The 26,140-nt window shown below is 45.3% G+C and overlaps 1 protein-coding gene and 1 long non-coding RNA gene across 4 annotated transcripts in view; one reads left to right on the forward strand and one right to left on the reverse strand.

The window, feature by feature from the left end:
* Window positions 1-5,728: 5,728 nt before the first annotated feature.
* Window positions 5,729-11,950, reverse strand: LOC131384267 (uncharacterized). 2 transcript variants are annotated; one of them, XR_009214943.1, is made up of 3 exons: window positions 11,916-11,950; window positions 9,357-9,467; window positions 5,729-6,070 (listed from the first exon to the last, which is right to left on the reverse strand). It is a non-coding gene; the product is annotated as an uncharacterized LOC131384267 (long non-coding RNA). The 2 variants fall into 2 exon arrangements; XR_009214942.1 differs by having other exon boundaries at window positions 9,357-9,507.
* Window positions 11,951-12,404: 454 nt separating this feature from the next.
* The window catches only part of RCAN3 (RCAN family member 3), a 34,820-nt gene continuing 21,084 nt past the window's right edge, over window positions 12,405-26,140 (forward strand). Inside the window, exons 1-2 of one of the 2 annotated variants that reach the window (XM_032759322.1) lie at window positions 12,405-12,741; window positions 23,022-23,275. In XM_032759322.1, the coding sequence (XP_032615213.1) occupies window positions 23,081-23,275 (195 nt within the window). In that variant the 5' untranslated portion in view covers window positions 12,405-12,741; window positions 23,022-23,080. The remainder of the gene's footprint in view (window positions 12,742-23,021; window positions 23,276-26,140) is intronic. The other variant, XM_032759323.1, reaches the window with a different exon arrangement.

Here is a 26,140-nt window from a genome sequence, read left to right on the forward strand (position 1 = left end):
CTCTGTAAAATGGACCAATCAGCTCTCTGTAAAATGGACCAATCAGCAAGATGTGGGTGGGGCCAGATAAGGGAATAAAAGCAGGCTGCCCAAGCCAGAGGTAGCAATCTCCTGGGGTTTGTTTTTACTGTGTGGATGTGTGGTTTTTTGTCTCTTCTTGCTGTTGCTCACTGAGTTGGCACTGACTTCATGAGCTGTAACGCTCACCACAAAGGTCTGCAGCTTCACTCCTGTAAGCTGGTGAGACCACAAATCCACTGGGAGGAATGAAAAACTCCGGACAAAACCTTGGATGTGCTATCTTTATGAGCTGTAACACTCACTGTGGAGGTTTGCAGCTTCACTCGAAGTCAGTGAGACCATGAACCAGCCAGAAGGAGGAAACATGAATATCCGAAGGAACAAACTTTGGATGTATCATCTTAAAGAACTGTAACACTCAACATGAGGGTCCACAGTTTCATTCTCAAAGTCAGCTATATGAAGAACCCACCAATTCTGGATACATTAGGAATGGATGTAGCTGTAGTTCCTACCACCATGATTTTTTTTTAGAGTTTTACCTGTTAAGTTACTTAGGTAACAGCTTCATGTCTAGGTAACAATTTCTTTTTTCTTTTCTGAGAGGAGGTCTCACTGTTGCCCAGGCTGCAGTGCAGTGGTATGATCACAGTTCACTGCAACCTCGAACTCCTGGGCATGAGGAATTCTCATACCTCAGCCTTCCAAATGGCCGGGACTACCAACAGATGCCACCACACCTGGCTAATTAAATTTTTTTTTTTTTTTTTTTTTTTGTAGAGACGGGGTGTCTGTGTTGCCAAGGCTGGTCTCGAGCTTCTGGCCTTGAGGGATCCTCTTGCCGAGGCCTCCCAAAATTCCAGGATTACAGGCACAGGCCACTGCTCGTGGTCAACAATTGTTTATATTAAGTTATTTCTGTTTAACTGATGTGATTTCTGTTTCTTGATCAAACCTTGATGGATCCTTAAGAAAGCTCAAGACTCATTTGAATCCCTGCGCTGCTCAAGCAGCTGCCCATTTTTAATGTTCCATTTTCTCCTTTGCTCTCTGCCTGGTCGCCTTCCTTCTGATTATGGCCGTCTAGCTCTTATTCTTCACCATCTGCAACGCAAGTTAATCAGGAAGTAAGATCTCCTTCTCCCAAATTGCAGGATTGCAACATTTAAAGAGCAGCTCCTTCCAGTGTGGAGTCGTAGGTACTGATGCCCTCAAAGATAACAGATATGTAGTTAATTCAGCAGCTTCCGAATCTTCCGGCAAATGGAATTGGTTCTTTCTAATTTAGAGCAACACTGCAAGATGAAACCTCACCCAGCATCCAGGCTTCCAAACATGCTGAAGACGTATTTCCATGCCCGATTGTCAAAATTATGCAGGAGGGTTTTTTTTTTTAAAAGACATGTTTCTTTTTAATGAAAATGCAATAGTTATTGATTGCCGACCTTGTTACTGAATGTTTATATTTTTCTAGGTGCTGTCACAAATGGTTCATTTTATATTTTTATATTTTTCTAGGTGCTGTCACAAATGGTTCATTTGAGCCTCCAAACCGTCTTAGAAGGGCAGTACCACTGTTATTTCCACTGAGCCGAAGAGCCAGGCTTAAAGAATGTGAGGTTTGCTTAATGTTAAACAGCCACTTGTAGTTAGTGGCGCCAGCAGGATGGGAGCCCGAGTGTTCTGAAAATGTGAAGGCTTTTAAGGAAAATGCCTGCAGCTTTGGGGAGATTGTGGAAAGGGGGCAGAGTCGGGGCGGGGGCGGGGGCGGGGGCTGGGAGGAGGCAGGTAGAAATTGGTAAAACGTTTCTGAAAAGTATTTGGAAATATGTGTACCGACATTCCCTTCCAGATAATAAAACTACAATGATAAAACCATCTCTATTAACAGCTAGATCAATGCAACAGAAGAAATCATTTGGAAATACATATGTAGTATGTTCTTACGTATTCAGTCAGTCTTCAACTTTCTTATTTTTTTATTTTTTTTATTGAGACGGTCTCACTCTGTCACTCAGGCTGGAGCGCAGTGGCTTGCTACAACCTCCACCTCCCCAGTGATCCTCCCACGTCAGTCTCCTAAGTAGCTGGGACCGCCGGCACATGCTACCATGCCCAACTAGTTTTTCTGTGTGTGTGTGTGTGTGTGTATTTTTAGTAGAGATGGGGTTTCACCAAGTTACCCAAGCTGGTCTCAAACTCGTGGACTCAACCAATCCGCCTGCCTCAGCCTCCCAAAGTGCTGGGATCACAGGTGGGAGCCACCACGCCTTGCCCAGGTCCCTAATTTTTGATAGTTCAACTTACGATTTTTCCACTTTGCAATGGTGTGAAAACATGACGCTTTCAGTAGAAACTGTATTTTGAGTACCCACACAACTATTCTGCCTTCACTTTCAGTACCAGCACCAATAAATTACATGAGCTATCCAACACTTCATAAAATAGGCTTTGTGTTAGATGATTTTGCCGAACTGTAGGCTAACGTAAGTGCTCTGAGCATGCTTCGGGTAGGCTCTGATGTTCCGTAGGTTACGTATACGGTATTAAATACACTTACAGGCCGAGCAAGGTGGCTCACACCTGCAATCCCAGCACTTTAGGAGGCCAAGGTGGGTGGATCACTTGAGGTCAGGAGTTCAAGGCCAGCCTGGCCAACATGGTGAAGCCTCGTCTCTACTAAAAATACAAAAATTAGCCTGGTGTGTTGGTATGTGCCTGTAGTCTCAGCTACTTGGGAGGCTGAGATAGGAGAGTCACTTGAACCCAGGAGGCGGAGGTTGCAGTAAGCAGAGGTCGCACCCTTGCACTCCAGCCTGGGTAAAAGAGCGAGACTCCATCTCTAAATAAATAAATACACTTATGACTTAACGATATTTTCAACTTACAATGGATTTTTCAGGACATAACCCATCATAAGTCAAGGAGCATCTGTACTAAATTGTATATATATGAAGCAGTGGGTTATTTAATTATTAATGTTAGAACCACTGGAAACAGTATTTAAGTTTGAGGCTTACCTTGACTTATATTGGTGTTACATTTTTGATAAACCCTGACTCCAAAAAAAGAAAGTAAAGGTCATGATTAATCACACCTCAGCAAGCTAAGGGATCATAAAGTACAAGATCAATACACTGTATACAAATAATTGTTTTCTGAGACAGGATTTCACCCTGTCACCCAGGCTGGAGTGCAGCAGTGTGATCACAGCTCACTGCAGCTTCAACCTGCCTCAGCCACTCGAGTAGCTGGGACCACAGGTGCCTGCCCCTATGCCCAGGCTAATTTTTTTTTTTAGAGATTGGGGGGTTGCCATGTTGCCCGGGCTGGTCTTGAACCCCTAGGCTCAAGTGATTCTCCCTCCTGGACCTCCTAAAGTGCTAGGATTACATGGGTTTTTTGTTTGAGACAAGGTCTCAAAACATTGTCACCCAGGCTGGAGTACAGTGGTGCAATCATGGCTCACTGCAACCTTGACCTCCTGGGCTCAAGCGATGCTCCCACCTCAGCCTCCTGAGTAGCTGGGAGCAAAGGTGGGTGCCATCGCACCCAGCCAATTTTTTTTATTTTTTGTAGAGACAAGATTTCACTGTGTTTACCCAGGCTGATCTCGAACTCCTGGACCCAAGCAGTCCTCTTGCCTCGGCCTCCCAAATTGTTGGGATTACAGGCATGAGATACCACACCTGGCCAAGTAAAATTTTTAAAACATCTTTATATCAAAGAAAAATTTCAAAAGGGAAATGATGAAAATTTCCAACCAATGTAATCACAGGGTTACTATCCACAGTGTGTAAGATGTTCTTATAAACAATGCTAATAGCTCAGTGGAAGAATGCACAGAGAACTTAGGCAGATCTCAGATGAAGCACATGTGAAAAATCAAGATGTCATGTTTGGGGAGGTTTTTGTTTGTTTGTTTGTTTTTTGCCTATCAGGAAAGGCATTTATAATTAAATACAGTAACCTTTTTGAAATGCATTTTGTCATTTTCCAATATGAGCTTTTTTAAATGTTCATGCCCCTTGCCTAGTAACTGCTTCTGGGAATCTATGCTGAGGAAATAATCATAAATGCAACAGCGTATTTTACATATAAAGGTATTCATTGTATGGTTAATTATGTAACAGAAAATTGGAATGAAACTTTGATTACAACAATAAGGAAATAATTAGATAAATAACAGACAATGCAATATTATGTAGTCATTAAAAAAATTTAAATAGTACTTTAAAGCAAAAGATAATGTTTGCAATATGTTAAGTGAAATAAGAGATCCAAATTGGCTGATTTTAATGGTGTACTAATCTTACCCCAAAAATTGGAGAGAAATGCTGTATACTAAAATATTGAATAGTGACTCTGAACTCCAAAAATCTAAGACAGTTCTCAGTTAATTTAGAAAGTTTATTTTGCCAAGGTTGGGCCGGGCGCGGTGGCTCATGCCTGTAATCCCAGCACTTTGGGAGGCCGAGGCAGGCAGATCACGAGGTCAGGAGATCGAGACCACCCTGGCTAACATGGTGAAACCCCGTCTCTACTAAAAATACAAAAAAATTAGCTGGGCATGGTGGCAGGCGCCTGTAGTCCCAGCTACTCGGGAGGCTGAGGCACAAGAATGGTGTGAACCCAGGAGGCGGAACTTGCAGTGAGCTGAGATTGCGCCACTGCACTCCGGCCTGAGGGGACAGGGTGAGACTCCATCTCAAAAAAAAAAAGTCTATTTTGCCAAGGTTGAAGACACATGCCTGTGACACAGCCTCAGGAGGTCCTGACAACATGTGCCCAAGGTAGTCAGAGTGCACTTTGGTTTTATACATTTTAGGGAGTCACGAGACATCAACCAACATATGTAAGATGAACACTGATTGGTCTGGAAAGGCGGGACAACTTGAAGCGGGGAAGGGGCTTCCAGGTCATAGGCAGATAAGAGACACATGGCTGCATTCCTTTGAGTTTCTGATTAGCCTCTCCAAAGGAGGCAATCAGAATGCATCTATCTGTGAGCAGAAGGGTGACTTTGAATAGAATGGGAAGCAGGTTTGCCCTGAGCAGTTCCCAGCTTTTTTCCCTTTAGCTTAGTGATTTGGGGGACCCAAGTTATTTTCCTTGCACATGACTATCTGTGGATCCTGGGATTGTACGTGATTTGAATTTTTAAATTTATCTTTTTGTTTTGAAATGTTCTATAAAGGCTAAGTCCAATTTTTATGAGAAAATTTTAAATATCAAAAATCGACATGACTCATCTCCCAACCAATGTTGGATGTGGGGCTGATAAGAAGTTTCACTCCTCCAGCAAACAATTGGATCGTGTTGCAACTCTCTTCTCGGGGGAATGGCTGACTTGCCAGGAATGGGAGACAAATGAGGGTGTTACCAGGGAGGCAGGTTAATTTAAGGCTCTTCAGGAAAAGGTACCATCTGTGATGCAAATCCCATAGGAGATCTAGAGTGTGGCAGAACATGAATTAAAATATCCAGCACACCCAGATGCATATTAATGAGTGTGAGATAGAGATCGATCGTTATGCAGTGATTTCTCTCCTCCTCAGGAGCAGCTCCGTTTCCTCTCTCCCTTTCACTCTGCTACATTTATTGTGCACTTACTACCTACCAGAACCAGATGTTGTTATAGGAGCTGGGAATACATCCGTGAACAGACTAATCCCTGCCCCCATGGAACTGATATTCTACTTGGGACTTAGGCATTAAACCAGTAATTGCATAATTATTTTATTAATTACAATTGTGATAGATGCTTTGTAAAAGTACTTAGGGAGCCATGGAATCATTTACAGTGAATATCGGTTGGGATTGTGTTTGGCTGCAACAGACACCTAACAAGATACAAGAATATTTCTTTACCATATGAAGGCAGTATAGATGGAGGAACCCAGGGCTGGTATGGCAGCTCTGGTGTCACAAGGGATATAGGCTCCTCATCTTTTGGATTCACCATCCCAACATGTGGCTTCCATCTTCAAGGCTACCTCCTGGTCCAGAATGGCTGCTGGAGCTCCAGCCATCATGTTCACATTGCAGGCTAGAAGAAAGAACAGCAAAAGGTTGGGCTGGGCATGGTGGCTCACGCCTGTAATCCCAACACTTTGGGAGCCTGAGATGGGCAGATCACAAGGTCAGGAGTTCGAGGCCAGCCTGGCCAACATGGTGAAACCCCATCTCTACTAAAAATACAAAAATTAGCCAGACATGGTGGCACATGCCTATAATCCTAGCTACTCAAGAGGCTGAGACAGGAAAATTGCTTGAACTCAGGAGGCAGAGGTTGCAGTGAGCCTAGATTGTGCCACTGCACTCCAGCCTGGGTGACAGAGTGAGACTCCATCTCAAAAAAAAAAAAGCAAAAGGGTACCTCTGCCAGCCAAGTCAGCCTCCCTCCGCCCATATCTCACTGGGCAAAAGTAAAATTTTCCTGGTAAACTGATTATAAACCAGCTCATGTTTCCTGAGCATCTGCAATGTGTCTGGCACTTTGCAAAACAACTTTGCAAGGCGGGATCATCAATTCTGTTTAACTTTGGGAGGCTGCGGTCGGAGGGTCGCTTGAGCCCAGGAGTTTGAGAGCATCCTGGACAACAAAAGCGAGACCTTGCTTGTAAATTATAAAAATAATTTTAAAAATCCATTTAACAGATGAGGAAAGTAAGGCCTCACAGCTTTAAAGAACTTGCTCAAAAATCACACAGCCAGTCAGTGGTAGAGCTGACTTCCTGGAGCCCATGCTCTTTCCATTGTACTTTTCTGCCTTCCCATCAGCAACTAAACACGAAGCAAGAGAGTTCCTCAGATTTGTCATAGACTGTATTTAAAGAAAGGCCACTTTTTTCTTATTTAAAATGCATTAAACAATGCAACCAATTAAAAGAACTGAGATGGATTTGTATAAAAGCAGGGACTCGGTCTGTTTTGTTCACTGCTATATTCCCAATGCCTAGAACCATGTCTGGCAAACATACTGGCATGGGAAGAACGTTTCCATAACCCCTGAATGGCCTGTGCCCCTTTCCAATTAATCCCTACCCTCAGAAGCAACCACCATTCTCATGCTTATTACCATACATTAGTTTTGCCTCTTCTTGACTTTCATATAAATGAAATCATACATCTCTGCGTTTTGACTTCTTTTGCTCAACAATTGCTTTTGAGATTTATCCATTGTTATGTGTATCAGCATTTCATGTTTTTTTATTGCTGTGTAGTATTACATTGTTTGAATATGCCGTGGTTTTCTTATCCATTCCTCTTACAGACATTTGGGATATTTACAGTTGGAGAATAGTATGAGTAAATATTTTGTGTTGTTGATTTGTTTTTTTTGTTTTTTTTTTTTTTTGAGACGGAGTCTCGCTCTGTCACCCAGGCTGGAGTGCAGTGGCGCGATCTCAGCTCACTGCACCTTCTCCTGCCTCAGCCTCTCCGATAGTGGGATGCCCACCACCAGCCCGGTTAATTTTGTTTTTTGTGGTCTCAATCTCCTGACCTCGTGATCCGCCCGCCTCGGCCTCCCAAAGTGCTGGGATTACAAGCGTGAGCCACCGCGCCCGGCCTGTTGATTTGTTTTTGTTTTTTTGAGATGGAGTCTCACTCTGTTGCTCAGGCTTGAATGCAGTGGCACAATCTCGGCTCACTGCAACCTTTGCCTCTCGGGTTCAAGCCATTCTCCCACCTCAGCCTCCCAAGCCACTGGGATTACAGGCGCCCGTCACCACACCCAGCTAATTTGTGTATTTTTAGTAGAGACAGGGTTTCATTATGTTGCCCGGGATGGTCTCAAACCCCTGACCCCAACTGATCCACCCACCTTGGCCTCCCAAATTGCTGGGATTACAGGTGTGAGCCACCGCACCCGGCCAAGATGTTAAGAGCATTCTTGTACCAGCCTCTTTTTTGGTAGACATTTGCCTACGTTTCTCTTGAGTCGACATCTAGGAGTGGAATTTCTGGGTCATGGGGTAGGTGTATGTTTAGCTTGATAAGCTGGCAGTTTCCAAAAAACAGTTGCATCCTTTTACATCCCACCAGCAATGTATGCATGTGAGATGGAGATCTTTTGCCACTTGTATTATTTTCATAGCACAGACCCAAAACAAACCTAACAAGGATTTGTTCTATTGACTGTTAAATCTACTCAAATAAGAATAAGAAAATCTGGAATAAGAAAATCTGAAATGAAATCGCTGGTCTGGAAATTCTGCTAAAAGGCAAGAGGTGTGCTACTTGGGATCTGTGGCATCGTCTGAGAGGTTCTACTGAAGTTTTCCAGGGCAGTGAAATGCTTAGCAACCTGGGCATGGGTTTCAACGGATTGAGCCACAGGGATCAATTTCTCTTTTTCTCGGCCTGTAACTCAAAGCTCACATGAGAAGGAGAGGGAGGGAGTGTTAGAAATGTGAAACTGTGTCAAGTTCATTCATAACAAGCATTGATTACCCACCGTGTGGTCATCACTTCGCCAGACACGACAGTAAAGAGGAAGGATGTGGAAGATTCTGTTCTTGTGCTCAAGTTATTGAGTTGCTCACGATCTAGATGATAGATATAAGATGGCAACTCTTCCTCTGTTCACCATGGAAAGGCTGCTGTTTGTTCTTCTAGATTCTGCCTTTTGCCCTTTCTGTGTTCTGTTCTACATGGGTTCCCTGGGTCATTTCATCTGAGCCCGTGGTTTCAACTCCGCGCCTCCCTCCCAAATCACTACTCATTGAGCTCACTCTTAGGCTCCAGATGCATGTTTTCCAACTGCTTCCATCCTCACTCCTCCCTACTGCTCATAATTTACCTACAATTCCTCAGTAAACTGTGTTAACATTGCCTCTGAGATATAGCCAGAATCCTACCATTTCTCATTGCTTCCCCCATCACGACCCTGTCCAAGCCACAGTCATCTCTAGTCTGCACTATGGTGATACTTCTTCCAAACCAATATCACTACTACAGTGCTGTTGCCTGCCCTTGATTCATTCCCCTTTCTTTTGGTAATAGAGACTCGAATCTCCTTTGGTGAATGTAACCATCAGCATCCCAGCAGATGATTAATCTAAAGGGGGTTTAGTAAAGGTTACATACAGATGTGTGGGCAGGGTTGAGGAAAAACCAGGGCTGATGGTGTGATACACTGTGGCAGGCAACAGAGGGGAGCTATTATCACCTCCAGGGTGGATAATTCTGAAGGTGGAGAAAGGATAATTTACTAGAACTAGGAGAGAGTAGCTGTGTGAAGAAGGCCAGTTGACAGAAGCTTCAATAAATGCATGTAGCCAACCTGCAGCAACCCAGAAGAGCAGGGGCCAGAGGAATAATACCCTTACCTTCCTCCTCCCCCAACCCTCAGGTCTCATTTCCAATGTCTTCTATTTGGTGAATTCAACTGTAAGTCAGAGGACAAGGGACCTGTGGAGGCAGTCGATGCAAGTTGGCCTCTTGAGGCTCAAATCAGGAAGGAAAGGGTGGAGAGTAGTTCTGGAAGGGCCAACAGAAATGACCTAGCACAGGAAGCCACCTCTCCCCAAATCTCAGTCCATGCGATTTGAGAGGAGCTGTCAGAGTGTTCCATGCCCCTTCTCAGGAGAGTGATTTAGTGATGCACGGGTAACACAAGTTAGACAATGAGGTGTAGTCCTGGGACTTTCGTTGACAGCATCAGGGAAAAGAAACTCCTTTCCTGGTGGAAAGGGTGTGATCTGAAGTTGTAAGCAGCCATTCTGCCATCTCATGGGGAAAAGGAAGCCTAAGAATGTAAAGTCAACAGGAAATAGAGTCAAGAAATGGAGAGGGAAAAGACTTAATCCTGATGTCATAGTTTAAGCCCCTGAATCCAGCCATGCCTGAAGCCCCAAACCTTTCTGTTATGTGAGTCAATGCATTCCATTTGCTGCTTAACCCAGTCTGATTGATGTATACCATGAAAAAAAAAGAGAGAATCTTGAATAATACTTGGTAATGTGAACCCCATTCCCTGACCCATCATGTAGGATTGCTCATTTCTTCCTCTGCTTTGTTAGCACTTCGCAAATGTCTCAAATAGTGCACATCTACCATTGTATCACAATCACTGTCTCCTCTATCTGTGAGCTCCTCAGGTGGCAGATCTCTACGGGCCTTACCCTTGCAAGCCCAACACCCACACAGGGCCTAATACCTCAGGGAAACTAAGTTAAACAAGCTAACCTGGTTGTTTGACTTAGGATCTCTCAGGGCCATTTTTTTGTGTGAACGTGCATCAGACATCTCCAGGCAGGGCTATGGAATGCAGCTGTTTCCAGTATCATTTGATGTGAAAACTCAATTTTTTGGCCAGGTGCGATGGCTCATGCCTATAATCCCAGTACTCTGGGAGGCTGAGGCAGGAGGATTGCTTGAGTTCAGGAGTTCGAGACTAGCCTGGGCAACATTATGAGACTTTGTCTCTACAAAAAATAGAAAAATTAGCCAGGCATGGTGGCATGTGCCTGTAGTCCCAGCTACTCAGGAGGCTGAGATGGGAGGATCGCTTGAGCCTGGATGGTTGAGGCTATGATTGTGCCACTGCACTCCAGCCTGGGCAACAGAGCAGACGCCATCTCAAAACAAACAAAAAAACACCAAAAAAAACACAAAACTCAATTTTTGCAAAAGTTGCTGTGTTAGAGGAATTTAGAGAAAAAAGAATTACTACAGTCTTTAGGGTGACCTTGACAAAAGATGCAGGTTGCAGTCAATATTAGTTAAATGAATGAAAGTGAAGAACTTAGTTAAGACAAGCTGGGGAGCAGGAGCAGCAGGGTTGGAGGCAGCAGGAACCACAGAAGCAGCAAGCAGGAAGCAGGAGGGGTGATCTGCTGGGCATACCTCGGTGACTATGCTGGGCTCAACTGCTGGAGAGCCCTTGGGGTCATAATCCAACCCTGATTTCTTAGTTTACATGTAACAGGGATTAGATGTGCTGTACACATTTTAGTCCATCTTCCTGCCCCATGATGCAGGCACTGAGTGCCTTTGATGTTAACCTTCACTGTGCTTCACTTTGCCTCTGAAAGCCCTTAAGTGGGTAATCAGAGCTGATTTTCTTCTAACTGCACATTCCTTTTTTTTTTTTTTTGAAACGGAGTCTTGCTATGCTGTCCAAGCTGGTCTCAGTCTCCTGGCCTCAACCGATCCTCCCGCCTCTGCCTGCTGAGTTAGCTGGAACTACGGGTGCGCACCACCGCGCGACTGCGCGTCCTTGTAGGTGGGAGATGAGCCCAGTTATTTTTTTTTATTTTTATTTTTTGAGACAGAGACTCGCTCTGTCGCCCAGGCCCAGGCTGGAGTGCAGTGGCGCAATCTCGGCTCACTGCAAGCTCCGCCTCCCGGGTTCACGCCATTCTCCTGCCTCAGCCTCTCCGAGTAGCTGGGACTACAGGCGCCCAGTTATTTTCCCTGCTTTGTGACCCTGCTTCCTTCTCTGCCGGCTAAGGGAAGAGACACCAGCTGCCTTCCAAGTTGGGCTCAGGAGCTTTGTCATCATAGTTGTTATTGGTAGTAATAATACCTGCCAATGTAAGCCTCGGTCCTACCACTGAAAATCGCTGAGCAGCTTAGACTCGGGCTCTTCCCTTTGCGCTAATAGTTGTAATCATGTCCCATGGTCTCCTAGGGCGTCGGAGACAAGCAAGCAAGACTGCGTAGAAGGGTTTTTACACGAAAAAGAAAGCATTAAACATGTGGATTGTATGACAACGGTAGATAGGGCATAGAGTGAAGAGGAGTAAGAGGAGGAGGGAGAGCGGGAGGAGGGTGAAGAGCACGAGTGGGGAGGAGGGGAGGGGATGGGAAGGGAGGGGAAGGAGTGGGTAAGGGGAAGAGGGTTGTACCCGCCAGGGCGGGACCCAGCCTGTGCCGTCCCACACCTGGTGCTAGCTTCAGCTCAGCAACCTGCGGCCGCCTCTCCTCCGGCAATGAGGCGCCGGGAAGCCCCCAGCATCTGATAATATCCGGGCCGCCGGTTGCCGGGAGGTGAACCGAGGTAAACTCGCCGCGCGCGGGGCGCAGTGTACATAGTAACCAGCCCTGAGTAAACGTTCGTTATACTCTTATGAGCTGCTCCGGGGACTGTCCTACGGGACTAGCAGGAAAAGGAGATCGGCTCTCTCCGCTCCCAGTGGAAAACGAGAAGGTCGCCAGAGGTCCTGTTTTCGGTGGGATCTAAAGCCCCCGCCCCAGCGCTATAGCCCAAGCCCCCCACAGGCTGGGGACCAGGGACCCGGAGGAGCGGGAGGAGGGCGCGCGCGGCGAGACACCCCCACCCCGGCCCCCGCGCGCCCCCGCCCCGCTCCCCGCCCGGGTCCCCACCCTCGTCCTGGGCTCTGGCGCCTGCGCCGCCGTGCGCGCTCCCTGCCAGAACCGGAGGGGACGAGGCGGGCGCGCGCAGGGGCCCGGGAGCGCGCGCGGCGCCGGCAGCCTCGCTCAGCCGGGACACCGCCCTAGTCCCAGCCCAGGCGGCCGCTCTCGCCGGCGTCGAGGGCGTGGCGGCCAGGCTGCTGCTGCCTGCGGCTCCCGGCTCTGTCTTCCGCCCCGCCCGCCGCCCACCAGGTTCCCGGAGGCCCCGCAGCTCGCGCCGACCGGCTCCCCGCAGCCCCGTCGGGCAGCCCGGGCCCGTCCGCTGCCCTCCCGGCTCCCGTCCTGCGGCGGCGGGGCGTGCAGGTGAGGCCCCACCGCGCCCGGCCTCTCCAGCAGGTTTGCACCCAGCGCGGGGCGGGGGTGGGGCGCGGGGCGGGGCGGGGGGGGTGGGGGCGTGAAAAGTTAAAAAAAAAAAAAAGCCGCCCCGAGAAGTCCGGGAGGGGTGGGCACCCCGAGCCGCGGGACCGGGAGGTGCCGTCGCGCGCGACCTCGCCTCCCGCGACCTCGCCTCCCGCCGCACCCTTCTCGCGCGCGGGGTCTAGTCTGGCAGCCTCGAGGGTAGTGTCCCGGAAAACAAAACAAAAATGTTTTGTCTTCTCCACCAACGATTTTCTCCCATCAAGTGTTTGACTTTTTGAAAAGCCGACAGGCCCCAGCCTGCCTCTGAAGGCAGGAGCGGTGCAGGGGCGCGTGGAAGGTGGAAGCCCCCTTTCTTTCTCCCTTGCCCCGCTTCCCCCACGGTGCGTGGATCGCCATCGCATTAGTGACTCCCTAACTTCTTGAAACTTGTCTGTCTGCTTCTGTCCGCCGCCTGGACAGGTAGGGCAGGAGTGATCTGTTCCAGATTGATTCTTCTAGCTTCCGTGCAAAATCTGATCATCTCCTTTAGAGATTAGGATTCTAGTGTAGGAAGCAATCCAGATCCGTGTTTCAGATACAAACAAGGATTATTTAAAGTGATGTTTTCCTGTAGTGCTGAAAGCCAAAAATATTCGCTTCCACTTGTTGGAAGCCGCCAAGTACACCACATTTATCTGAGCTTTTCGTAGAAGTCTCTGATGTACTATTTGGCAAAAGAAGCAATTGATTTATCTGTAGCTGTGATTACATACGACGTAAAGGAATTTGTTTTAAGACTATTTCACTGGCTTTGGTTCAATATCTTAAACTCTGTAAACACATAATTCAGGAGCTAGGTGTACATCACACAAATGTGTTCTTTTTGGTGGGGATTTAAATTGATCTAGAAATGGGCTTTCCATGCAGGAAGACTGTGAAAAGCTTGAAAACTGAGTCTCTTCTTTAGCCAGGTCATCAGCTTTACATTTTACTGCATTGGCAAGCCTTGCCTTTGCTTTTCTTTTCTCTTCTCTTTTCTTCTTTTTGAGACAAGGCCTCGCTCTGTCACCCAGGCTGGAGTGCAGTGGTGCAAACACAGCTCACTGCATCCTCAACTTCCCAGGATCAAGCGATCCTCCCACCTCTCAGCGTCCTGAGTAGCTGGGACTACAGGTGCCGGCTAATTTTTTGTAGAGATTGGGTCTCACTATGTTGCCCAGGCTGTTCTTGAACTCCTGGGCTCAAGCCACCCGCCCACCTCTGCCTCCGAAAGTGCTGAGATTACAGGCATGAGCCACCGCACCAGCCCAAACCTTTTCTTTCTTAGCCTGAAAACAGATTTCAGTGCTTTTCTAGGAAACAAGATTTTTCCTGCTATTGAAATACAACGTTTGTAAAGGTTTCAAACATGTGAACATTAGGTAACAGACAAGAGCAGATTTTGTATGGTGTTAGAGTTGTTGGTTGAAGGACTTAAAGCATGAAAAATAGTGTGACCCGGAAATCCATTAGCCTGAAGCCTGTGAAATAATGGAAGCTCTAAAGTTCAACACCATTTGTTACTTAGAAAAAAAACACAGAAGGTGGAGGTCGGACCGCAATCTCCACTTTTTCCCTAGAATGTAGAGGTTCTATCCAGGGGAAAGAAATTATACACAGCACAACAAATAGCATCAGTCTTATGTATCTCAGCTTCAGTTACTCTTTAAAGCCTGTTGTTTTCATATGTTTTGTAGGCTGGTTTTTGTTATTTCTATCTGTCTCTTGCTAACGAATTCCTGGTGGAGTGGAACCTCAATTATAACAGGACCAATTCTAGGTTATCTGTGAAAACAAGACATGGGTCATTGAAACATACAAAATACAAAAATCAAATTTTCACCCATTTTACTTTACTGTCGCACCAAATTTTTCTTACAGCTACTAAAAATAGTACAGTTCTACCTGTGAGTGGTAAATGACTAGAGAATAGAAGGTAGGGCTTCGTGATAGCTGTTCAGAACTTCGCATTGACGATCCTAAGTGGCTTTTTGTTGCTTTGTTTTCTTTTTCTCTTTTTCTTTTCTTTTCTTTTTTTTTTTTTTTTTTTTTTTTTGAGATAAGTTCTCCTTCTGTTGCCCAGGCTGGAGTGCAGTGGTGCAAACACAGCTCACTGCAGCCTTGGCCTCCCAGGCTCAAGTATTCCTCCCACCACAGCCTCCTGAGTAGCTGGGACTACAGGCGTGCACCATGTATTTTTTTGTAGAGACGGGGTTTTGCCATGTTGCCCGGGCTGGTCTCGAACTCTGGAGCTCTGGCAGCCCGCCTGCCTCTGCCTCCCAAAGTGCTGGGATTACAGGCATGAGCTACCACACCAGTCCAAATGTTTTGTTTTGTTTTTTTAACTTAGTTGAAATTTATAATTTAGAAGTTTAAAAAAGGAACTTAGCCCAAAGCACCTGTGTTTATTTTATATATTTTATACATTTTATGTATTTTATTTTGTTCATTTCATAAATACAGAAAAGCCAAGTGATTTTTCCCAAGGTTATTCAGCAGGACACTTGTAGAGCTGATAATGGAGCACTTGTTTGCTTCCAGTATTGTTTGGCAGCATTTTTAACATACAAAAAAATAAAAAGTACATCTAACTAAGATATTGAAATGTTCACCAAGTTGGGAAGCTTGTTAATTTGAAAAATTATTATTTTAATCCTGGAGGAGAAAGAATTTGCCTTTTCCTGATCAGAACAGAAAATGCAAGATCCATGCCATGTGCTTGACATTTTGCCTTGATAGATGACTTTTGTCACAGGCTTGTTGTGGCAGAGCAGATGGTCGTGTTACTTGGAGTTTTTCCACTCATTTGATATTTCCATGAAGAAACAATTTGCCAGAAGCCAGCCGTAGTTACAGTTGTGCTGGAGATGATGGGAAACCTGGATTAGCACAGACCTTTGCTTACAGGAGCTGGAGGATATTGGTTCAGCCCTTTCTGCTGGGCCAGTCTAGAGTTCCCTGGATTGGTAAACTGAGGAACAGTTTAGTCTTGCGATAATTGGAGTGGAGCTATAATTACACCACTGCACTCTAGCCCGCGTGACAGAGACCCTGTCTTTAAAAAAGCAAAAAGAAAGAAACATAGATATCTTGGGACAAACGACAAATAATTTGACAATAATCTAAAAAAAAAATCGAAGGAAAATAGCTAAGACATTATTAGGATAACTGACAAAATTTGAATCCAGATTATACATTTGACAAATTATGTATTAGATAATAGTATTATATCAATGTTAAATTTCCTGTTTTTGATAATTGTCCTATGGGTTATGTAAGAAAATAATCTTGTTCTTATACACTGAAGTATTTGGAAGTAAAAGGGGTGTGCTCCATCTTCCAATGGCTCAGGAAAATGCATGTCTATAAATATGGAGAAAGATAAAGCAGATGCGCAAAACAGAAGGAATTGGTGACTCTGGGTAAAGGATACAGCGTACCCGAGTTCTTGTGCTATTCTTATAACTTCTGTTTGAAGTTATATCAAAAAAAAAAAAAAAGGTACTCAAAATTGAAGGTAGAAAACAGGAAATGAAGGTGTGACATTCTAAGAATTTTTTTTTTTTTAAGTCAGGTGAAGGATTATTTCCTGTGTTCTGTTTTTTAAAATCTTTTTACGGGTTAGACAAGGGAACTTGAAACAAAAAAGTCTTATCAAGAATAGGTTGACTTTCTCAAATTTCAAAATCTAGTCAGCCAGAGCTCCTCAACTTGCCAGTCTCCAAAAATCCAGGCACAGTATTTTCTTTACCTCTTTTTAATGGGTTGGGAATAGGGTAGAAACATTAGTGCCTCTAGGAGATAAGATACAAAGACAGCCCACCTTTAGAGATACTGAAAGTTAAATTGCACTTGGTTTTATCATTTCCCTACCTAAAAACCCACAATGGCATGCTGATATTGACATGGTTTTTATGTCAAAACTCTGTAACCCTACTTTCTTGGCAACCTGGCCCATACCTGCCTTTCCGTCTGTCTCATGCCACCCCCACCAAACACCTTGCACCCTAACCATGCCAGATCACGTGACCTTTGTGCATGCTGGTCCTACTGTCTTCCTGCCTTTGTTCATGTCCTGCTGGCTTTGCGTGGAATGCTCCCCATTCTTTTCCTTCCGAAATTCTGTTCATCCTTGAAGTCTCACCATTGCCTCCTTTGGGAAGCTATCTCTAATCCCATGCAGAATTCAGTTTACCTTTGTGCTGACATACCAGTGGGGTAACCACAATACTACCTGCTTTTATTCAGCATACACTGTGAGCGGGAAACTATGCCAGGGCCTGGAGCTTCGCAGATACGGTCTTGTAGCTAGGAGTGATTTGTAAACAAATAATCACAATATAACCTTTATTGCTCAAGGTTCTGCTCTGGCTTCCCTCCCAACTTTGGTGACATTCATCCTGTCTTAAGGTCGTTGCATGAAATGAGAGCCAGTATTGACACAGGTGTGTGTGAACCACAGGGAGGCAGGAACTTCGTTGAGAACCTCTGGTGATTAGGCAGCTAAATACTCCAGTGTGGATAAAATCAGCCAGGAGAGGAAGATGAGGAAAAAAGGATGAGGATGTGGAGAAAGAGGCAGTAAAAAAGATAGAGTTGGTGAGGAAGAAGGGCCAGGAAGAGGCAAGACCCAGAAGGCAGGGACACAGGAAGGTCCAAGAATGAATGGAATAGGCAGCCAGGTCATGTGCTACGGAGATCGGCTGAGACCTGACACTGGGTTTCAACTACAGGCTTGCTCGGGGATATCGTGGGTTTTGTTACAGATCATTGTAATAAAGCCGGTCACATGAATTTTGGTTTCCCAGTGCGTATAAAAGTCTTGTTTACACTATACTATAGTCTATTAAGTGTGCAATAGCATGTGTCTTAAAAAAAAATTATAGACCTTCATTTAAAAAATACTTTGTCGCTAAAAAATGCTAATAATCGGTTGGTGTGGTGGCTCACACCTAATAGTCCCAGTACTTTAGGAGGCTAAGGCGAGTGGATCACTTGAGCCCACGAGTTCGAGACCAGCCTGGGCAACATGGCAAAACCCCATCTCTACAAAGAATACAAAAATTAAACGGGCATGGTGGTGTGTGCTTGTAGTTCCAGCTACTTGGGAGGCTGAGGTGGGAGGCTCACCTGAGCCTGGGAATGTCAAGGCTACAGTGAACCATGATCACGCCACTGCACTAGAGTCTGGGCAACAGAGTGAGAATGAGACCCCCCATCTCAAAAAATAATGCTAACGATTAAGTCGTAATCTTTTTGTTGGTGGAAGGTTTTGCCTTGAGGTTGATGGCTGCTGACTGATCAGGGTGGTGATGCTGTAGTTGGGGGTGTCTGTGGCAGTTATTAAAACAAGACAACAGCATTTCACGAAAGATTTCTCTGTAGTATGTGATGCTGTTTGATAGCATTTTACCTACAGTGGAAGTTCTTTCAAAATTGCAGCCAATCCTGTAAACCCTGCCATTGCTTTATCAACTAAGTTTATGGAATATTGTAAATCCTTTGTTGTCATTTCAACAATGTTTACAATGTCTTCCCCAGGAGTAGATTTTATCTCAAGAGACCGCCCTCTTTGCTCATTCACAACTCCCTTCCATTCAAGTTTTGTTTGAAATTGCAAGAATTCAGTCACATCTTTAGGCTCCACTTCTAATTCTGGTTCTCTTGGTATTTCCACCACATCTGCAGTTATTCTCTCCACTGATGTCTTGAACACCTCAGAGTCATCCATGAGGGTTGAAATCAACTTCTTCCCAACTTGTTGATGTTGCAATTTTGACCTCCTCCCATAAATCACGAATGTTCTGGATGGCATCTAGAATGGTGACTTCTTTCCAGAAAGTTTTCCATTTACTTTGCCCAGATCCATCTGAGGAATTGCTATCTCTGGCAGCTGTATACTTATGAAATTTATTTCTTAAAATAGTAAGACTTGAAAGTCAAAGTTACTCCTTGATCCATGGGCTGCAGAATGGATATTGTGTTAGCAGGCATGAAAAGAACATTCATCTCCCTGTATATTTCTGTCAGAGCTCCTGGGTGACCAAGCGAATTGTCAACGAGAGCAAAGTTTTGAAAGGAATCTCTCTTTTTTTCTTAGCAGTAGGTCTCAAGAATGGGCTTAAAACATACAGTAAACCATGCTGTAAACAGATGTGTGGTCATCCAGGCTGAATTGTTCCGTTCATAGAGCACAAGCAGAGTAGATTTAGCACAATTCTTAAGGGCCATAGGATTTTTAGAATGGTGAATGAGCATTGGCTTTAACTTAAAGTCACCAGCTCTGTTAGCCCCTAACAAAAGAGTCAGCTTGTCCTTCGAAGCTTTGAAGCCAGGCATTGACTTCTAGCTATGAAAGTCCTAGATGCATCTTCTTCCAATAGAAGGCTATTTTGTCTATATTGAAAATCTGTTGCGTGTAGCCACCTTCATCAATGACCTTAGCTAGATCTTCTGGATAACTTGCTGCAGCTTCCACATCAGCACTTGCTGCGTCGCTTGCGCCTCTATGTTGTAGAGACAGTTCCTTTCCTTCAGCCTCATAAACCAACCTCTGCTAGCTTCAGACTTTTCTTCTTCAGCTTCCTCCATTCTCTCAGCCTTCATTGAAGTGAAGAGAGTTAGGGCCTTGCTCTGCATTAGACGTTGGTTTAAGGGAATGTTGTGGCTGGTTTGATCATCTATCTAGACCACTCAGACTTTTCGTATCAGCGATAAGGCTCTTTTTGCCTTTTTAGCATGTGTGTGTTCAGTGGAGTACCACTTTTAATTTCCTTTGGGAACTTTTCCTTTGCATTCACAACTTGACTGATTGGTGAAGAGACTTAGCTTTCGGCCTCTGGGGACGTATCTTCCTCAGTAGGGCTTAATCAGTGCTGGCTTTTGATTTAAAGTGAGAGACTCAGGATGCTTCCTTTCACTTGAACACTTAGAGGCCACTGAAGGTTTATTAATTGGCCTAATTTCAATATTGTCGTGTCTCAGAGGGTAGGGAGCCCGAGGAGGGGGAGAGAGTCGGGGAAATGGCCCCACTCGTGAAGCAGTTAGAACACCTACAACACATACTAAGAACACCCATGGCCGGGCACGGTGGCTCACGCTTGTAATCCCAGCACTTTGGGAGGCCGAGGTGGGCAGATCACAAGGTCAAGAGATCAAAGCCATCCTGGCCAACATGGTGAAACCCTGTCTCCATTAAAAACACAAAAAATTAGCTGGGCATGGTGGCGTGCACCTGTAGTCCCAGCTACTTGGGAGGCTGAGGCAGGAGAATCGCTTGAACCTGGGAGACGGGGGCTGCAGTGAGCCAAGATCGCACCACTGCACTCCAGCCTGGGCTACAAAGCAAGACTCTGTCTCAAACACAAAACAAAACAAAAAAACAAAACATCCACAACATGTATTGGTTAAGGACACCTACAACATGTATTCATTAAGAACACCCATGTGTATTGGTGAAGAACACCCACAACATGTATTGATTAAGTCTGCCATCTTATATGGGTGCAGTTCATGGTGCCCTGAAACAATTACAGTGGTGACATCAAAGATCACTAATCACAGATCACCGTAACAGATAAAATAATAATGAAAAAGTTTGAAATATTGTGAGAATTACCAGAACACGTCAGACATGAAGTGAGCACATCCTGTTTGAAAGTGGCACTGATAGACTTGCTCAATGCAGGGTTGTGACAAGCCTTCATTTTGTAAAAAATGCAGTGCAGTGTGATAAAGTGACACATGATAAAATGTGGGATGCCTGTGGGGAAGCCGTTGCTGTCCATGAGGAGGACAGCTGCAGCCAAAAGGTAGTGCGGAGGCCAAACTGCACCTAATTCAGGAGTGACTAGAGCAGAGGGAGTGCGGCAAGAAGAGATCACGTTTCCTAGGAGCTGGTAGGAAGGTGAAGGAAAATTAGGGGGAGCGTGAGGGGAGGGTAGAATCCAGATGGTAGGGCTCGCGGGAACACATGTTTGCTGAGGAAGAGGAACAAGTGGAGAAGGAGAAATGGAAAATATAGCTGACACTTTGGGAGGCCGAGGCGAGCGGATAACTTAAGGTCAGGAGTTCGAGACCAGCCTGGCCAACATGTGAAACCCCGTCTCTACTAAAAATACAAAAGTTACCCGGGCATGGTGGCACATGCCTGTAGTCCCGGCTGCTTGGGGGGCTGAGGCAGGAGAATGGCATGAACCTGGGAGGCGGAGGTTGCAGTGAGCCAAGATCGCACTACTGCACTCCAGCCTGGGCAACAGGATAAAATTCTGTCTCAAAAAAAAAAAAAATTAAGTACAGCTGACAGCTGATGGAACGGGGTTCTTTAGGAGAATGGGTGCTTAGCATTGTTGAAGAGGAGAAATGCTGGCTTTGCTGGGAGTGCCTTGAGGGTAGGAACCATGTCTTCTTCACTCCCCAACACCATGCAGTAGGCACTCAGAAAATGTGTATACAAATGAGTCAAGATTTTACTTCTTAGAAGTAGTCTTGATTGATATTGTAGAATACCAAAAAACCTCACTATTTTTATTCCATAATTACCATTCCGTATTGTACTGTGTGTAAGCAATGTATTTGTGACCTCCTGTTCTTTGAAATAAAAGGGAAAAATCACAAATCAGGTGGTATTGAGGTAGTAATCAAAATCACTTAGTTTGTCTGTGCCTGCTACGTATTTATTAAATTCTGCCTCCGCATCTCGAAATGTGTCGTGTCCAAGGCTCTCTGCTCGGTGAATGTGATGTGCTGTTCATTGGAAGAGGCAGACATGCACAGAAACAGCCTATGAGAGACAGATTCTGTCCTGTTATTCCACCCAGGGACACTGCCAGCTCCAGACATTTGCCTTAAAATTGGTTATTTTTTAAAGTTCGGAAAAAGGGACCAGGCGCGGTGGCTCACTCCTGTAATCCCAGCACTTTGGGAGGCCGAGTCGAGTGGATCACCAGGTCAGGAGATCGAGACCATCCTGGCTAACACAGTGAAACCCCATCTCTACTAAAAATACAAAAAATTAGCTGAGCCTGGTGTCGGACGCCTGTAGTCCCACCTACTTGGGAGACTGAGGCAGGAGAATGGTGTGAACCCGGGAGGCGGAGCTTGCAGTGAGCCAAGATCACACCACTGCACTCCAGCCTGAGCGACAGAGCGAGACTCCGTCTCAAAAAAAGTTCAGAAAAAGGACATCTTTTTTATTTTCTTTAATTTTTGTAGAGGCAAGGTCTCACTATGTTGCCAGGCTGGTCTTGAACGCCTGAGCTCAAGTGATCCTTTGATCACTGCCTCAGCCTCCCAAAGTGCTGGGGTTGGCCAGATGTGGTGGCTCACACCCGTAATCCCAGCACTTTGGAAGGCTGAGGTGTGAGGATCACCTGAGGTCAGGAGTTGGAGACCAGCCTGGCCAACATGGTGAAATCCCATCTCTACCAAAAAAATGTAAAAAGTTAGCCGGGCATGGTGGTACGCGCCTGTAGTGGAGGCTGAGGCATGAAAATCGCTTGAACCCGGGAGGCGGAGGTTGCAGTGAGCCGAGATCGCGCCACTGCACTCCAGCCTGGGCAGCACAACACGACTCCATCTCAAAAAAAAAGTGCTGGGATTATAGGCATGAGCCACCGTACCTGGCCCTCTTTTTGATTTTCTGTGTTAAATTTTGCCTACTGCAAATATTTCTAATATTAACAAAGACTGAATTTATAGACAGCTTTTGATTCTGTGTAACTTAATTCTTTCAAGTGTATTCAAAAAGAACAAATTGGTTAGGAGAGGTAGAGTCAGCTCATCACAGACCATATTTCAGGGTGCAGATGGTGAGAGAATTAGTGTGGGTTGTATTTGGCTGTGCCAGTTACAGTGTTGTACATGGAAAACCCCAAACAAATATGTGGAGGCTCTTCTGGTTCACATTTTTCTTTCTACTGCTTCTAAACTAGAACACATATTGATACGATCTCATTTTATGTTACCCTTTTTCCCTAGGTTCACTAGAAAATGTTTTGCCTTTTTTTCTTAATAAATCATTGCCAATGAAATATGTTACATAAAATATGCTAAGCAAATCAAATTAGCGTATCTAGAATTCACTTGCGAGGACTGTAATGCATTGATTTAAATACTGATTTATCTTTCTAAATAAAATTGCTTCATTTGATGAATTGCAGCCTGGAGACATTGATTGATTGGAACATTATTTGGTCTTCAGAGTTTTACCTCTGCATTTTCTTTTTTTTTTTTAACAGTGGGTGCCTGATAGACATCCTGGGACTATACAGACGGAAAAGGCCCACTTTGGGGGATAATGCTGAGGGACACTATGAAATCTTGGAATGATAGCCAGTCAGATCTGTGTAGCACTGACCAAGAAGAGGAAGAAGAGATGATTTTTGGTGAAAATGAAGATGATTTGGATGAGATGATGGATTTAAGTGATCTGCCTACCTCACTTTTTGCTTGCAGCGTCCATGAAGCAGTGTTTGAGGCACGAGAGCAGAAGGTAGGCATCTATCCTCCCTTTCCCTACATTCGTAGCATGTTAAATGTGTGTGGATTTGGGGAAACAGAGCTTGACTGGTCTCTGACAAATTAAGTATAGAAAGTGTATGTCCACTTTTAGGCTGGGCGCATTGGCTCATGCCTGTAATCCCAGCACTTTGGGAGGCTGAGGTGGGCAGATCACCTGAGGTCAGGAGTTCGAGACGAGCCTGGGCAACATGTAGAAACCCTGTCTCTATTACTAAAAATGCAAAAACTAGCCGGGTGTGGTGGTGTGTGCCTGTAATTCCAGCTACTCGCAGGGCTGGGGCAGGAGAATCACTTGAACTTGGGAGGCAGAGGTTGCAGTGAGCTGAGACCATGCCACTGCACTTAAGCCCGGGGGACAGAGCGAGACTCCGTCTCAAAAAAAAAGAAAGCGTATGTCCACTTTTAGATGTTGCCACAGAATTTTTATTGTATTTTTAGAAGAGTATCAGTCTGCAGCAGATAGGAAATGTTCCAAAACCAGTTCTTCTCCATAGACACTTTAAGAAGCACTGGCATTTAGTGAATTCTGAGTCAAGTCTTATTCAATCCATTCACTTATTTCTTCACTTATTCGTTTTCGGAGACTATAATTAAAGAAAACCTGGGGATCTTTAGCCGGGCTTCCTATTACTTGGGAGTGCATTCACAAAAGAAGGAATTCAGCTTTTTCCTGGGACTGATTTACGTAAAACCTATTAGGACTATTTATGATTTTGTCGTAACAAAATTGTTCACGTTTCTTGTGTTAGTTTCTATAACTGGGGAAAATGATTGAGCTTATTATTTTAAAGATTCCTTTAGTTCATTTATTATTTACCTAGAAAGAGAGGTGTGTGTGTGTGTGTGTGTGTGTGTGTGTGTGCTTTGTTTTGTTTTTCCCCGTCATGACCTCACAAATGGCTATAGGTCTTAGTCCCACAAAAGTAAAATAGCTCTGCCACTGGGATGTGTTTTCCACGTTCTGAGCTTTTTCTCAAAACACTATCACTGGCCCTTTAGTTTTCAGCCGATGCACCCAAAATATTTCCCTTCCAATGACTTCCTTGGAGCAGAACTTCGATACCATTTAACTCAGGATGTACTTGAGTGCCTACGGTGTGCCAGGCACTGGTGCCAGTTGCTTCAGAGGGTAGAGCATGAGACATGCAGCTTCTGCCTCATGGTGTCCAGCCCTGCAGCAGAATCAAGGCCAGGCAGCAGGGATGACAAGTAATAATGATATCAAATGGAATCTTAGTGCCTTTAGAAACACTTGAAAGTAGCCGGGCGTGGTGGCTCACGCCTGTAGTCCCAGTACTTTGGGAGGCCAAGTCAGGCAGATCACGAGGTCAGGAGTTCCAGACCAGCCTGACCAACATGGTGAAACCCCGTTTCTACTAAAAATACAAAAATTAGCTGGGTGTGGTGGCAGGTGCCTGTAATCCCAGCTACTCAGGAGGCTGAGACAGGAGAATCGCTTGAACCTGGGAGGCAGAGGTTGCAGTGAGCCGAGATTGCACCAGTGCACTCCAGCCTGGGCAGCAGAGCGAGACTCCGTCTCAAGAAAAAAGAAAGAAACTTGAAAGAACAGGGCCAGGTGCAGTGGCTCGTGCCTGTAATGCCAGCATTTTAGGAGACCGTGGCGGGCAGATCACTTGAGCCCAGGGGTTCATGACCAGCCTGGGCAATATAGTGAGACCCCATCTCCATAAAATAAAATAATAATAATAATTTTAAAAATGAGGAATAATAATTATTTAAATAATAATAATTTTAAAAGTGCATTGAGGAAAGATCACAGCCAGTTGGAATAAAAGATCTTACAGGGAGGTGGCATTGGAGAAGGGCTATGAGAGTTGGGTAGGATTTTAGCAGGGAAGGGAAAGGAAATTTTGGCCAGAGGGAACAGAATGAGAAAAGAGCTGAATCGAGAGAGTGTGGGCCATTTCAGGAGTAGCGAGCCATTCTGTGTGCTTAGCACATAGCTGATATTTGGGCAGAGTCAGGAGAAATTGGGCTAGAAGAGTGAGTATGGGGCCACCCAGCAAAATCCTATGAACATCTAGCTCAGGAGCTTGCCCTTTTGTGGGAAACGGTCGGAGGGTTTCTGAGCACAGAGCGGCCATCAGAGCTCCACGTCAGGAAGCTCAGCCCGCAGCACGTGGATGGCAGCGATGGGAGAAGAGGGCAGAGCAGGGAGCCAGGGAGCTCTGGGAGTGCACCCGCCTGGAGATGACCCCCCCCCAAGCGGAGCAGGGAAGGGGGCTGCACTCGCCAGCTGTGTGTCTTTCAGGGTTGTTTCATTTACAAATGCTATTTGCTTTCCCAAGTTCAGTCATAATTTAGACATTTTGAAATCGTCCTTTTGAGTTTCATGCTAAGAGCTCTAAGTTTTTATGTTATAAATAAGTTAACCTTGTTTATTGTTGTAAAAAACCAGATGAATTGCCAATTTATGTTAAAATTATATATGTAGGAATTCTTTCAAGAAACCTCACAATCTTTTCTATTTCTTTCTCTTTTTTGTTGTTTTTTCTTGTTTGTTTGTTTTTGTTTTTGTTTTTTTGGTGAGATGGAGTCTTTCTCTGTTGCCCAGGCTGGAAGGCTGGAGTGCAGTGGCGTAGTCCCGGCTCACTGCAACCTCCGCCTCCCAGGTTCAAGCAATTCTCCTGCCTCAGCCTCCTGAGTAGCTGGGATTACAGGCACACGCCACAATGCCCGGCTAATTTTTTTGTATTTTTAGTAGAGATGGGGTTTCACCACATTGGCCAGGCTGGTCTTGAACTTCTGACCTCAAGTGATCTGCCCACCTCGGCCTCCCAAAGTGCTAGGATTACAGGCGTGAGCCACCGCGTCC

The sequence above is a fragment of the Hylobates moloch genome, unplaced genomic scaffold (assembly GCF_009828535.3).
Source record: "Hylobates moloch isolate HMO894 unplaced genomic scaffold, HMol_V3 SCAFFOLD_9, whole genome shotgun sequence".
Lineage (NCBI taxonomy): Eukaryota > Metazoa > Chordata > Mammalia > Primates > Hylobatidae > Hylobates > Hylobates moloch.